General features: G+C 39.6%; 1 protein-coding gene across 1 annotated transcript in view; it reads right to left on the minus strand.

Annotated features, from left to right (window-relative positions):
* Positions 1 to 15,997, minus strand: part of TET1 (tet methylcytosine dioxygenase 1) — an 84,842-nt gene that overhangs the window by 14,994 nt on the left and 53,851 nt on the right. Inside the window, exons 9-13 of the mRNA XM_083614416.1 lie at positions 7,269 to 7,477; positions 6,512 to 6,662; positions 2,963 to 3,052; positions 1,763 to 1,900; positions 684 to 1,008 (exon numbers count right to left, since the gene is read on the minus strand). Of these exons, the coding sequence (XP_083470542.1) occupies positions 684 to 1,008; positions 1,763 to 1,900; positions 2,963 to 3,052; positions 6,512 to 6,662; positions 7,269 to 7,477 (913 nt within the window). The remainder of the gene's footprint in view (positions 1 to 683; positions 1,009 to 1,762; positions 1,901 to 2,962; positions 3,053 to 6,511; positions 6,663 to 7,268; positions 7,478 to 15,997) is intronic.

Here is a 15,997-nt window from a genome sequence, read left to right on the forward strand (position 1 = left end):
TCTCAAAGCCATTCAGGGTTTTGTATGTCAGTACCAGCACCTTGAATTGGGCCCAGGAGCTCACAGGCAAGCTGGGCAGTGCTTTAAGGATCAATTACATGTGATCCTACCTTGGTGCCACACTTAACAATCTACCAGCTGCATTCTGCACCAGCTGTAGCTTTTGGACCATCTTCAAAGGTAGCCTATGCAGAGGGTGTTGCAACTTTAGAATTGTGAGATTCAAAATTCAGAATACGAATTACTGATGTCAGGCTGTCACTGATCCAGGAACATCCATGGCTGGCAAACCAGCCATAGCTGGGCACAGGCACTCCTCACCACTGAAGCTACTTGGGCCTCTAACAACAGCTTTGAATCAAGAAGAACTGCTCAAGCTGCACATCTGTTCCTTTAGACACCTGTTCCTCCACCCAGAACAGGTCGTCTCCCTAATTCCTGGATCTGAGAACAACTTACCCACATAGGACCTCCACCTTGCCATGATTCAGTCCGTTTATTAAATGTACTCTTGAGATTCTGATTGTGCTAACGTTTTGCTTCATCCCACCCTCAATACCTAACTTATTAGACACACTGAGAGCTTGATTATTGATTTCAGATTCTGAGAGTCAGCCCTACCTTTGATAAACAGATTTCTGCCAGTATCAGGTAACTTTTGAAACAAGGTTTATTGTACCTACCTAAACTTTTTGAAGCTTTATTGGTATTTTCCTGCACTCTGTTTTTTCCCTTTGCAGGAGTAGATAGCTTCTTCTCTGCTAAGGTTTGCTTCTTTGAGTCTGCTTTCTTCTTTTTCGTCGCTCTACGTGGCTCTGCTAGCATTCTTACTTCTCGTGGGAAAGCAGTAAGCACCTGGATTGCCCCAGCTTTTATCTTGGCTTCCAGACCCTCCTCTGTGCCAAATTCATCTGTTTGTGAGATTTTGTAAAGGGGCAGCACATGCAGCTGCTCATCATTGGGTATCACCCCAACCATGCGGTTATCTTCTTTTGTTAATGTACAAACCTAGCCAGAAAAACGGGGAGGGGGGGAGAATAATAAATCATCACTTATTTGTTAGTGAAGCAACTTTAGCAAAGGTGATATTTATGTTTTAGCATGCAGAATATTATTCTACTTAGGGTGCTTGTGTGAAAAATAAGGAAATTCCCCTCTCCTTCAAACATCAAGCCCACATGTCATGGTTTGAATAACATTGCACAATTTTAGAAACACTAACAGCACAATCATTCACAGCTGCTTTTCACCTTTAAAAAGTTCTTCTGTCTAATGACTTTCACAAGTGGGGAACCCCTGGAGCAGATTTTGGGCAGCACAGAGGAGAGAAGTTTTGTTGCACTTGCAGAAGTTGTTCTCCACATGCAATGATTTGGTTCCCTTACCTCTATCAATCCATAAAAACTTTTAACTTTCAACCACAGCAACTTGAAGCGTCCCTTGCAAATTACTTCAGCTTTATAAAGGGGATTGCAACATATCCAAGAACTAGAGGTCTACTTAGGGCAGGAAGCCGATTATTTGTTTTGTCTTGCATTTGTTGCAGTTCTGAATTGCTTTTTATTTTATTTTATAAACGTGGCTTTTTTGGATAAACTTTGCAAGAAGACTTTGTAAAGAAGAGCATAAACAATTAAGAACAAAAGCAAGTCTAGAAATAAGGGTGCATTCACAGCTACGGGGTAGCAACCTAAAGAAGCCAAGTAGATAAATTGTAAATGAACAAGCACTTGGGAAACTGAATCCCAACAATGTTGCATACCACAGTGCTTCCATTGTGCATGTTGTGTGTATCCTTATGGGCATGAGCACAAAAATCGATGCAAGCTGTGACACCAGAAAAAGGTCGGCCATCCTTAATCCCAAGTCGACAGTCAGGACCCAGGTGCTCATTTTCCACCTTAAAAAAATAAAATTATTTATTTATTCATTCATTAATTTTGTATACCACCCTTCATCCGAAGATCACAGGGAGGTTCACAACATAAAAATACAAAATGAAAACACAAAATACATAATAAAACAAAAACAAATTAATAACTGCCCTCCTACAAATACAAATAAATCTTATATGGAGATAACATTGTATCTCACCAAACACCACCAGCTTCAGGGACAATTTTTCATTTGAAGTGAACAACTGGACTGAGAACACATAAACCCAATTTACATGCCATGGAATACCAAAGGTCACATAAGCATGAGATCACTCCTTTTTTGCCCCTTTCTTTAGCCATCAGGAACTAAAAACCACAATTCCAGGCTTAGCATTACTTCCAAACTAGGGGTTGTGGTTTGTTTTGCTCGAACAAAACAAAACTTGCACACTCCAAGAACGAACCTTGTGTTCACAACGTGGTTTGATTGGAGCAGAACAAACCATAACTCCCAAGGATTATGGTTTGTTGCTCTAACCCACTAGAGGAGAGGACTACAGTAAGAACCATTTGCACACTCATGGTAAACCATTAACCATGGCTAACTTGTTAGTGGTTTACCATGACATGCCAACACTGTCATTGTTATGCATTGCTAAATATGAAAGTAAATGCTTGACTTATTTGATGAGAATTGTGCTAAAAATCCTTAGATCTACAATCTAATTAAAACAACATCTGTCAGGATTTATTGATCTACCAACTTCATGCAATACACTGATCAGCAATGAGGATGAAGAATACAACAATTAGTTTTTTGACCCTGTTAGTAAGCAGGGGACACAGCAGCAGAAATTTGAAAGCTGTAACACCAGCAGTGCATTTCTTTCTAGAAGTCCTACAGTGTTTAATGAGACATACTCCCAGTTAAGTGTGCATAGGATCGCAGCCTAGCTGTTCTTTCAGCTAGGCCAGTTAAGGTAACGAAAGGCCTTCAACTAACTTGTGCAGCTTTTCTTTCTGCATCACCAGTATTAAAACGATGATGTGTTATAATAGAGATAATGGAGTTTCTTTGATTTTACCTGGTTTTGAAAAGCATCAGGGGCTAGTTTCTGATACAGTGGAGCAACATCAGTGGCTAAAGTTTGCAAATTGTTTTCGAGATGTTCTTCCTAGACAGGGAAAGGAGTCATCATATCATTTTATAGCTTGAGAAGCAGACTAGTAAAACTGTGAAAGCAACATCAAACGTAGATTCAGTATGCTATTTAGTCAGCTTCCTGTGGTTTTGGTTACTAACCCACATGTAAGTTTGCTATCATAATGGCAAAACATAGCAACATTCTTGAGAGTTGCTCAAAGGAAGGGAAAAGCAGTCAGCAAATTAATTGCTTGGCACTAAAAGAAGTTCACAAAAGATCCCAAGTTCACTTTCCATTTCCAAGAGAAAAATATAATGGAGGTGTTGGATGGGAGTTCACATTGGCATTAAAATACAAACATATATTTCTTCTTCAAAGCAAGTACCATGTTTGGAAACCTGCTACATAATAATGAAAGTGTTTGTATGATGCTTTAGAGTGTTCCAAGCATTTCACACACAATAGACTAGTTCACATGTCAAATTATGCCAAACCATGGCTACATTCCTCCCTAGTTATTTTGCTGCTGCACCATACTCACCTAAGCCACAGTGTGGCTTTGGGTGTTGTCTAAACCAGCTTCACTGTTTAGCTCTCTCCAGACTAATAACAAGCTGTAACCAAGATTTGTTGTCTGGTTTACGATTTGTAAACCATGTTCCCAGGTTCATGCTAAGCCAAACAATGACATAGCTTAACACAGCACAGAAGCAAAATAACCTGAGAAGAGCAAAGCTGCCCGTGACTTCACTCTAAGCCATGGTCTGGCTTTGCAAACCAGACTATTATTTCAGTAATACTTACAACTGTCCTGTAAAGTAGGTCATAATTATAATCATCCTAATGTTGCAGATGGGAGCAAAGTGATTCAAATTAAGAGAGCAGCAACATACATAAAGCCGCCTACTGAGTTAATAGGGGAGGTAATTATGAGAACTCTCTGGGTGGATTTCGGTGATGCTTTGACACAATCATAGCAATCATTGCAGCAGAAATGCTTGCCAGAGGGAAGAATCTCCCCTCTCTTCTCCCTGCACCCTGTTCTCAGGGTTTGCCCAGCACTCCCAAGCAGATTTGGAGAGGGCGTGGGGAGTGCATGGGGAAGGAGACAAGGAGACAGTCCTCTTGTGCTAGTGGGACTTGTGCTGCTTTCCATTAATGCAACAACTTAGCTGAATCCTGCCCTCTGGATCACAGCCAAGGCTATGGGGGGAGAGGGAAAGAAGAGAAGTGAAAAAGCAAACACACAAAATAAGAAACCGTTTTGTTTTAAATTAAAACATTACATTTGCTTAAAGAAAATTCACTTAGACCTATGCTAATATGGCAAGCACGTTGGTTTGACCAAACAACTATTGTTACATTTCTCTGAGGACATAGTGGATATCCTTTCGTTTCTCCTTCCCCACCCCCCAAAAGTTTTTTGTCTCCCGTCATCAGTCATTCAGCAATCCATGAACACTGAGCATGCTTAGCTCTCACTGGAGTCTCCCTCGTTCCTTACCTAGTTTTTTATCCTCCCTATAATTTTTTATACTTTGGCAAATCTCAACTTGCAGACTTCTCCAAAACCTTGTTGTGCCATTCTGGCTACATTAATCTATGGCCTGGACACTGAAAACAGATGGCATGATGATGAATGGCGAGTGCCTTCTCTGTCTTAACCGAACAGTACAGAATGCTCATTGCAGTTGCATTTTCCCAAGCTGATATACTTTTGCAACTTTATTTAGGTTTTGCTAGTCTTGTAGTGGCTCAGTTGTTGAAGCAACATACTTATTTTGCAAGGCACTCAGCACGACACTGTGATCCAGTGCGATGCCAATCTCACTCTCTTCTGTGAGATGGGGGAAACCACACATATACCCCAAGGGATTCCTCTTTGCATCTGTGGATTATTCCCAGATGACACTCCTTGTGCACATGACACCCTCCCTGATCTGCCCATGTTGCACAAGCATTAAGACGGCATCTGATGACATAAGACTAATCCAGGAAAGCTCAAGCCATAATAAGGGTGTTAATGTTTAAAAATGCTTCAAGACTCTTTGCTGTTTTTGTTGTTGTTACAGCAAAAAGCAGACTGAATAAATCTGGTCGCTCTTACACGCGTGCACAATACATTGAACTCCCACACACAAAAATGTTGCTATCTACCCAATATTTCTCTTTGACTGCATTCTAGCCGACAGAGATATCTGGCTTTATAAATCTATGCTACGTGCTATTCTTACCTAAAAGAACAATCTTACACTTCTTTACATTAAACCTCATCTCACTCCGTCCAGTTGCTCAAATGATCCATATCTGTCTGTACTTTGAATCTATCTTCTTCTGCTTTTGCATTGCTATACTTCCTAGATTTATGTCATCTGCAAAATGATCAATATTCAGTATTTAGCTAAAATAACACCTAATAAAAACAGTGACAGAAACAGAAAACAGATAAGTGATCCATCTTTTTCATCCTTAACATAAGAACTATATGATTTAGCACTTGCTTCAGCACCACATAAGTATATGAAAATGCCTCATCCCATACCAGCCTGCTTGTTCTTTAAGAATTGCACAGGAGTCCCTATTATGGCCCTCTTGCCAAAGGCGATTCACAGTGCAGAGACACAGGGGAGGGTTTTCTCTGTGATACCCCAAAATTGTAATGGTCTCTTCTCTGAGGTGCATTATTCCCCTACATTTCATTTAGATGACTGGCAAAAACACACCTGCAGACCCATGATTTTGGAAGAGATGAATAACTAGCACAAGGAGAAGGTTTTCACTGTACTTTCAACTTTTTCCTGTCATTATTGTATTTTACAATGGGTTTCAGTTTGTTTATAGCTAAATATGGCTTTAATAGTTTTTTAATGTTGAATGCTTTCAGTGTTTACTGTGTGCCACTCTGGGGCACTCAGATACAGGAAAATACTGGAAAAATTTAAAATAAACCAAAACCACTATCAGCATGCCCCCTATGCAAGCATGAAGTATTCCAACTTTTTAAAAAATTGGGACTATGGGAAATAAAAACTAATCAGTGGCTGAAATAACTGTTATTTAAACTGACACCTTGAAGATGTTTGAGGATGTTCAATTTCTATCTGGGAGGGCACATACGTAAACTACAGTTAGCTATGGGCTATTGGAGGCATGAAAGGATGGCATTGGTGAAGGAGCCAGCAAGTTAACTGCAAACAAAAGGGTAAATAAAATGTCAAGAAAGACCTTGGTGTACTGTAAACCAATAATGTATGAGTGCTTTGGCACAAACAGCACTGTCGTGGTGCTCAGTTTTCACACAGAATCTATGTAGTAGGGATAGAGAGGGGGAAATGAGGAGATTACATTAGGTATCATGCTGCCTTGAATGCTTATAAATGTATATGCCCAAGTAATCCAATTAGCAAAAAAACCCTGCATCCTTTTTGCTTTTAGTCCCTAAAAAGTAAAATTAGAAATTATTTTGAGAAAGGCAGGGAGGACACTTACTTGTTTGTGATCATCAGTGAGAAGTCTAAATTTCCTGGGGGCTTTGCTTCTGGCAAACTTACAGCCATTATAATACATACTCCATGAACAGCCAAATGAGAAGGATGCTCCACATGTCTCTGGATCAAGGCCTTGACAGGCGCAGGTACGACTGTGGAAGATTTAAACAAGTGGCAATCAGCCAGCAGTGCAGCAAGCTTCTATAAATGCAAAACCCCAAACATCTCTGAACAGAACAATGGAAAAACACACATGTCATAGTTCATCAGCGGTTTTTGATAATGACCAATTTGGGTATAAATGTTACTTTTCCATTACTGTGTATAAGAGATTTCCTAGTCAACTGACCTACTAATGGGATATACTAAGTTTATAATTTAAGCTATTTAGAGAAAGATATCATGCTTGATAGGTTTGGTTGTGATTCCTTCACAGCATCAGAAGCAGCACAACAAGATGTGGCTCAAGTAAATTAAAATGAAGGGAAACACCTGTCTTCATGTAATTTCTTTTTTTGCCAGAGATGGAAACAGGAGGAGCAGAAAGCTCATTTTCGTCTTCCCACACTATGCTCAAATTGGCAATTAAATGTTGGCGACATCCTACTCAACTACAAAATAACACTTTTTCAAGTTTTATGTACTAGGACTATAATCTGAAATCTTAAAAAAGAATAATTATGAGTCACAGAAGTAAATTATGTGGGAGAATTAAAACTTTCATGCATCAAAATATCAGTGTTCTGGAGTGCACTCACTCTTCATTTAGTGCACATCTTCGGCTAGTTGGACAGCCATATTTTCTGAGGCTCTGGGTCAGTTCCTTGTATAGAGTGTCAGCCAGAAGATGAGGAATCCCCTCCCAAGCCAAAATAAGTATCACAATGACGGCATTTTGGCAGTGATGTCCTGCACGTTGTCGAACCAAGCAGAGCAGTTTTTCTTCATCACTACTTCTTCGTATCACCTGAAAAACAGGTTGAGTTGTTTGTAGATCAAACAGAAAGGATCTAAGGCACTGATGCCAGTTATTTGTTTGCAGACACCCTGCTGTCGGATTTCTTCTAAAGATCCTGTGCTGACCTGTGTTGGATTTCTTCTAAAGATTGCATATTGCTACCAACCCTTATTTACCAGAATTTTGTTTTATTAGTGTCTTCACCACTCTCTCTAAGTTAGCCACATCTGGAGGATTATTTGTTACCCATCCCTGCCTCAAGGCACACCAGAACTCCATTTCCTTCTCCTCTTCATGGCTCATGTACAGAGATACATATGTGCTAAAGTGAAGAGGGTAAAGTCAGGTCCTACAGAGCTTCCTCCAATCATGAGCACAGCATCAGACAGGAAAAAGGATTGTGCCCCAAATTCAGTGTTCATTTTGCAGAGATGATGGGTTAGAATAATGGGATTAACTGGTTTGCACTGTGTTACATGTTTGAAAGCTTGTAGATTCTTTTAAATTGGTAGGCAAAACAGTAAAATAATTATTACTAATCTAAACCCACCAGTGTTGTCGTCCCAATGCATCAACTCTAACCAGGTTACAAAACCACAGTTGGAGATGGATTAACAAACTCCATAGTTAGTGTCAATACAGCAGTTATTGCTGAGCCACCAACTAAAGCGGGAAAGACAAGTCAGAATTTGCAACCAAGTGGAGAAAGGGGAGAAAAGAGCACAGAAACCCATTCCTTGTTCAGTGATTAGACATGTAACATTGGCACTTTGGCCTATTAAAAAAATGCTTGATGGTAACATTCAATTTACACACTTACTCAATTCTTCTTTGATAACAGTACCAGTAATGGAAGAGCACGTAAAGCATATGCAAGTCTGGATCTTAGGAAGTTACAGACCATAAAATGCAGAGATACCTACTCACAGGCACATTATGTCACAAATGTGAATGAAATGAAGCAGATGAAACAGAAGGATGTCAAAAGAGGGCTTCTGCTGCCTATACCTCCCCTCCCACCCAGCTGAGTGCCACTGAGAACAGCTGTGGGGCATGCCCAGTGGTAGGCTCCTAAACTGTTTCTAGCGTTAATCAGCTGGGCAGTGGGCTTACAGGCCACACATGAAAGTCAGCTAAGGGCCCAAAGTGACTCACCAATTTCCCAAATGTGATCTACACCCACACATTTTAGCAGTTACTTATGATCCTGGAACAAAGGCATCACCAGCTCATTTGTCTTAGAAAAAACCTCCTATGCTATTTATTCCTTTGTAAAAGTACAACGTTGAAGTACTAAACAGAGATGGTCAGCACAAATAGATTCACAACCAATTTTAGCAAAGTAGAGGGTTCTGTATTCAACTCTACTAGCAGCAAGTTACGTAGCGATTATTCAATGTAAGATATCAGATTTAAACTGCTAAAATACTCCAGAAGCCTTACGATCCAGTCTCTCACTGAGTTGTATTCCACAATGCCATTTTTTTGACCAACAGAGACTCTGTACTTTTAATAGCTGCAGAAATTCAATGTGAGCAGGTTTTCAAATGGTTGCACATACTTGACAGCAAAAAGGCATAGCACTGAAATTTCTGCATGCCATGCAACTGTTGTAGGTTCTGTCGGGGAAGGAGGCACCCCTAAATTCAACATGTCTCCTCCAAATACATATCATTCTACTTAAAGTATTTTTGTTAAAACATTTGACGTTTCCAAATACCCAAGATTCCCAAACCACCTGGGGCAATTCTGAATCACACTTTTAAAGACACTTATGTTCCTTTCTAGACAGAGTGAAAATCTAAGGCCTATTGGAAAGCAAACAAATAGTTTTTCAACAACTATAATTCACTGTGGATTGCTTACTTGTAGGGCTGTACCTTTTAATTGGTTTAAATGTTGGATTGAGCCACCTGTAGCTTAGCTGTTAGTAGAACTATGAGTTATAAGTGCATTTATTTACAATTTTATTTTTTGCTTGATGCTATGATTGGGAATGAAAAAGTATTAAAACAGGTCTACCAAGTCTACTACTCTTTTTTTTACTGAGTTTTACAGAAGGCATGCCAGAATTGTAACTTCACATCTTCAGTAATGAAATCAAAATGAATTTAGCCCCAAAGTTCTCTCGAAACGGTCTCTCACTATTACACATCCCTCAATACTTAAAATGAAACCAGTGCTGATTTTCATAATAACACTAAGTCTATAAAAATAGTGGTATGATTGATTATTCTTGCAAATTTCTATAATAATAATAAACCTTTATTGTCACTACACCACCTGTGTGCAGTGAAATTAAACGAATTTCTCAGAATTTCTATTATCACCATCAAATTACAGTCGTACCTCGGTTTAAGAACAGTCCTGTTTAAGAACGATTCAGTTAACGAACTCCGCAAAACCAGAAATAGTGTCCCAGTTTGAGAACTTTACCTCGGTTTAAGAATGGAATCCGAACGGTGGAAGGGCACCAGTGGCGGGAGACCTCATTAGGGAAAGCCCGCCTTGGTTTAATAACGGTTTCGGTTTAAGAATGGACTTCCGGAATGGATTAAGTTCGTAAACTGAGGTACCACTGTATATTGGAATTCACAGTGCTGCCTACAGAACAGGAGTAGGCACTATCCCAGTAACCACAATGTTCTGCAAACTTCCTGGGTAGAACAGTTGTGGAGCTGTATTGACATAAGGTTTTTATTTTTGAATTTCACCCTACTGTATATCAACAATGTTCAAACTTAGGTTATTCATCCTTTCTTTAAAAAAGTTTATATCCTGCCTTTCTTCCATGGTACTCAAGGTTACCTACAAAATTCCCAAGCAGTGTCCCATCCAAGCACCAGCCAAACTGAGATCAGTTTAGCTTCAGACTGTCTCTATATGCAATATGCCTATACTGCTCACCTTTACAGACATACAGTTACTCACAAACTCATGCAAAAAGTTAAACGTACGTTCCATTCTTAGGAATCATTCTTGGTAACTTAATTGTTTCAAATCATGATGTTGAACAAATCCACTTACATCTTCAACATCTTCAAGCAAATGAGAATTTTTATTTGGAACCACAAACAGAATAACTGAACACATTCAAAGCACTATCTTTCTCATTATTAAAAACATCAAATGCAGAGGATCATGAAAGTATACATTCTCCCCCTCAACTAAAGTTTGAAATGGTACAGTACAGGAAGGACTGGACCATGTGCTACTTATGCATTTTTTTAAATTGGCTTTTTAGATTTGTCTGCTTTTCTGCTAAATTACATGCGAGAGAACCTGCTGTAGCCTGAATTTATCTCAAGGATGTTCTCCTTTTCCACTTTTCCTACACACTGGGGACTCCTGAATGTGAAACGAGCAGATAATAGATGGCATTTCAACATACTTCAAACTTGAAATACCTTCCCACTATGTTGGTGTTTCATAATGGCATATAATCAGCAGTCATTATGCAGGAGTACTTTTAGGATCTTGCATGATCAAATATTCTAGAGATACTTAAATCTTCCTATGTTATTGACTTGTATATGTAAAAGACTATTCCTTAAATAAATTATTAAAAATATCTGTTTTTACAAAACCACATACCCCAATGTCTAGAATGCACTTATAAAAGTTAATGCCATGGGCAAGCATACTTCCTGCAGCAGTTTTAACTGCTTGGGTTCTACTTACTTGAAATATCTCTTTAAGATTGCTGAAGCAACTGTCTCAACCCTTGGCAGGAGCTCTGGAATAAGGAATAAGTTCTCTGTGAATAAATATTACTTGATGTAGACTGTCCCTTCAACATCAGCCAACTAACTAATATGAACGTGCATGGGTTCACACACATATAAATGATAGAATGAATTACACTAATGTGAAATCCAGACATAAGGTAAAATAGCTTCTCTCTATGGCAGTATAGATTAGGGCAGTTAATTCCAAAATGGAACATCCTGCAGACAAGATTCCATCTGCCTGCAGTTAGACAGCAACTCTAAGAAAGACTGCAGAGCAGTGGCTTACAATGTGTGCAAGACAAATGGAACCCAGAAAAAAGACTCCAATCAATAAAACACTTGAAAACATATCAGTTTATAACAGCCTGGTTCGCACAAAACATTAAGCCATGGTTTGTTTGAATATCTGGACTCAGCCCAGCAGTCTAACCATGGTTTGCTTTCGGCCAGCAAACCACAATATGAAGCTGTGGCTTGTTATTGGCTTAAAAATCATGTCTGGTTTTAGCATTGTGCTTGAACACAACCATGGAATGCTTGGGACCCCAACCCAGATACTCAAAGGGACAAGGAAAGAGGAAGCAAACCAAGGTTGGGAGAAACAAGTCATGGCTTAGCATTATGTGCAAATACACCAAGTGTGTCACTTCCGCCAGTATAAAAAGCAACAATGCAGCAAAAACTAAATAGGAATTGAGGTATGCATTAACCAGCCCCAGGGGAAGAATGTAAATTGTGGCAATTTTTTTGAACTCTGACACATTGCTCAAACCTTCATGTACCAAGATCTCTAACCTATTATTCCTCCATCACCAAAGATACAACCATGGATTTAAATTTTCTGGATGTCTGGTCCAATCACTACTGAAAGATTGTGACATGAAGATATAACACAGGTGAGAACAGTAAGCTCTAAATGAAATGGCACAGTGTAGATATGCAAAGTCAAGTCTCTACTGGTCTGATATGCACAACACTTTAAACCACAATTACACTAAACTGTGGTTTTAAGATGAACATGAAGCATACATGTCTCTTCTACCCTGCTCTTATTGCTGCCAGGAGCTAGGCGGCCATGGTCTGGCTAAGTGTTACCTCTGAACTTGAGCTTGTGATTCATTTCCTCCAGACAAGCTTAGCTCCCAACAGGGGTGGAAAACAAGCAAAATGCCCATGGTTTCAGTAAGGTGCAACCGCATCCTGCGTGTTACTCTTGAAGCCATAGTTTAGTTTAACTACAGTTTAAAGGATGTGAAAATGAGACCACTGTCTAGAATGCAGGAAAGTGCTGAGCACTTCAGCTTTTAAAAAAGATCCTAACTGCAGCTTTGTTTTCTCTCTTAATTGTACCCTGTAGCTTCTTCAATGCATTATAATCCTTATCACACCAAGATGACATTTAAGAGACCAGTCAGATATAGACTGCAGAAAGGACCTTGTGGTTCTATTGAACAAGGGTCTATTGAAGAAAAACACTGATCTTCCATACTTTCTTTACAGCGTTAAATTTTATAATTTAAAATTTTGACAGTGGAACAGACTTCCTCGGAAGGTGGTGGACTCTCCTTCGTTGGAGGTGTTTAAGCAGAGATAGGATGGTCATCTGTCATGAACACTTTAGTTGAGATTTCTGCATTACAGGGGTTGGACTAGATGACCCTCAGGGTACCTCCCAACTCTACAATTCTATGAGAATTTGAAATTGGAGACAAACTATAGGAACAGCTCAAAGCCACATGACAGAAAAACAGGATGAAGCTTTTAGAAGATGGTCAAATAAAGACTACAGTGGTACCTCGGGTTAAGTACTTAATTCATTCCGGAGGTCCGTACTTAACCTGAAACTTTTCTTAACCTGAAGCACCACTTTAGCTAATGGGGCCTCCTGCTGCTGCTGCACCGCCGCCACCGCGCGATTTCTGTTCTCATCATGAAGCAAAGTTCTTAACCTGAAGCACTATTTCTGGGTTAGCGGAGTCTGTAACCTGACGCATATGTAACCCGAGGTACCACTGTACTGAGGTTCATCTCCCTGCTTTAGCAGATCATTACAGATAATTTCCAAACTGTATATATTACACTTTTCCCCATTCTCACTAATGTTATCTATTCTTGAGACTTTTCATTTCTGTCTTTTATAGCTTGGGACCCAAGTACCTAAAAGAGCACCTCCTCCAATCTCATCCACCTCAAGTCTTACAGTCAGTGGGGGAGGCCCTGTTGGTGGTGTCCGCCATCTTGGTAGTTCCCCATTTATGGAATGCTTTCCCTGGTGAGGTACATCTCCCTTCCTCATTATTAACATTCAGAAGGAATTTAAAAGCCTGCATATTCACCCAGGCATTTGATGGCTGAAATATACTGCTTCCTGGCAACCTTGAAATTATTTAGGTGCAAGGATATCTGATTGTTTTCAAATGATTTGCATTGTTTTTAATTACAAAATCAATATAAGTGCTTAAAAGTTGGGGGGAAATGTCCCCAATAGTCTAAATACATCCTAAATCATTGTAATTTATTCTCTCTCTCACTCCTGATATATAAAGGTAAAGGGACTCCTGACCATTAGGTCTAGTCAAGGACGACTCTGGGGTTGCGGCGCTCATCTCGCTTTACTGGCCAAGGGAGCCGGCATACAGCTTCCGGGTCATGTGGCCAGCATGACTAAGCCGCTTCTGGCGAACCAGAGCAATGCACGGAAACCCTGGTTAACTTCCCGCTGGAGCGGTACCTATTTATCTACTTGCACTTCGTGCTTTCGAACTGCTATGTTGGCAGGAGCAGGGACCGAGCAATGGGGGCTCACCCTGTCATGGGGATTTGAACCACCAACCTTCTGATCGGCAAGCCCTATGCTCTGTGGTTTAACCCACAGTGCCACCCGCATCCCTCCCGATATATCAATATATGCCACTTAATATTTTTACAATTCTTTAACTGGTGCAAAGCATAAAAACAATATAATTACAACAAAAATAAAGCAGTAGTATAAAAGCATCATGGATGACTTTGTTGGCTACAACCCCAAACCAGGAATTAATATAAATAAAAGCAGGATGAGATTCTTATGGGTCAGGGAAAGCCTGGGCGAAAATATCTGACTTCCCAAAACATCTGAAACAACTGATGGTTGCTGCATCACTTACAGCAAAGGGTATTTCTTAATGCAGGGCAATAACAGAAGATGCCCATTTTCATATCATTACCCTATGACATTCTGTAGGGTACAGTACTACAAGAATTTCCTCAGATTATCTGATTGATCCTACAGGCCTATATACAAGGGCAGGCAGTCTTTCAGGTATCCTGGTCTGAGTTGTTTCTTTATATGTTAACAACAAGACCTTCAACATGGCCCAGTACCTGATGGGCAGCCAGCGCGGTTTCCTCAGCACAATGTAACACATGCCTATCCAGGTATTCCACACAATAACCGGGGCACAGCATTCTGCACTAGCTGCAGCTTCCAAACTAATCTCAAGGGAAACCCCACAAAGAGCACATATTTAACACCAATTCAGCAAAAATATAAACTATATAAATGTCAAATATTAAGTTTGGCGTTATAGATGACCACAGTCCATAATAACAGAATACAATTGTTTCAATCCATCTTGTCCATTGTATGCTTTTTAATTTTTATGTACACAGCTTGGAAACTTTAGTAATTCATTCATATATAAATACATTAAACATTTTTAAAAATGCAGGGAAAAAAATCTTTAAAATTTAGTTTTCTTCAGTGTTGTCTACCCTTATATTGAGCACAATGGCCAATGTTGGTTCTCCAGTGTTGGTTCTATAAGAACAAAGCACAACATATTGCCATTATTGTTTCACCTTAAATTAGTTCTTAGCACAAATTTGAAGCCCACACTTAAGCCAGTGAATCTCTGTGAATGACATAAGTTTTCCTACTAACACAGAAAATGGCATAGAGTTTACCAGTCCACAGACAACTCTGCTCCAAATAAGCTATTTCAATGCGCTATCCTAACTGTGCAGCTTAGGTAATGCCGCTGAATTAAAATAGAAGAGAATCAACACAGGCACTCACTTTCAATACTGAAACCACAATACAAAGCTCAGAGCAAAATAGATCTTAACCTATGTGCATAGTTATATAAGAAACTGACACCGAACAAACCTTAATTTGCTCTTAATTTTCCAAGAAGAGAAACAGGGGTTAGTTTACTCAGAAATTAATTTTATTTGAGTGGTGTAAATACCTGCATGTGAGAAGGGAGGGATAAGATAATGGGAGCAGTGGCATTTACTTTAGAATGCTTCATTATCAGTTCAGGTACAAACAAGGGCAAAAAAGCACTGCAGAATGACTCATTGCAACAGCTGTCACATTAAATGGTTTATTGGTAAGGAATAACAAATTGATATTCCATGTTCAAAATCAGACACCAGATTTAAGGCACATAGCAAACAGGAACACCTGGTTCTTGCATTGTTTTAAAATGCAGAGTTCACACACAAAGACAGTACCTAACACCCACACATACACTTGTGAGGAAGGAAGCATAGCATCATAGTTTAGGACCCCAAGCTGGTATAGTAGATGCTACAACCCATCCTAGGGATTAATTTGCTGATATCCATAATCTTCAGAACAAAGCCATTTAATAAAAACTGGACTAACTATTAAAATAAACCCAATATGCCTCTGTGAACAAGGTGTGGCTTACAGGTGGCTGGTGTAACATAATGGTTAGTAACATAAGCTGTGATCTGAGAAGTCTACAGCTCATATCCCAGCTCAGTCATGAACTTACCCATTTGGCCTTTG

The sequence above is a fragment of the Podarcis filfolensis genome (assembly GCF_964270895.1).
Source record: "Podarcis filfolensis genome assembly, chromosome: 5".
NCBI lineage: Eukaryota > Metazoa > Chordata > Lepidosauria > Squamata > Lacertidae > Podarcis > Podarcis filfolensis.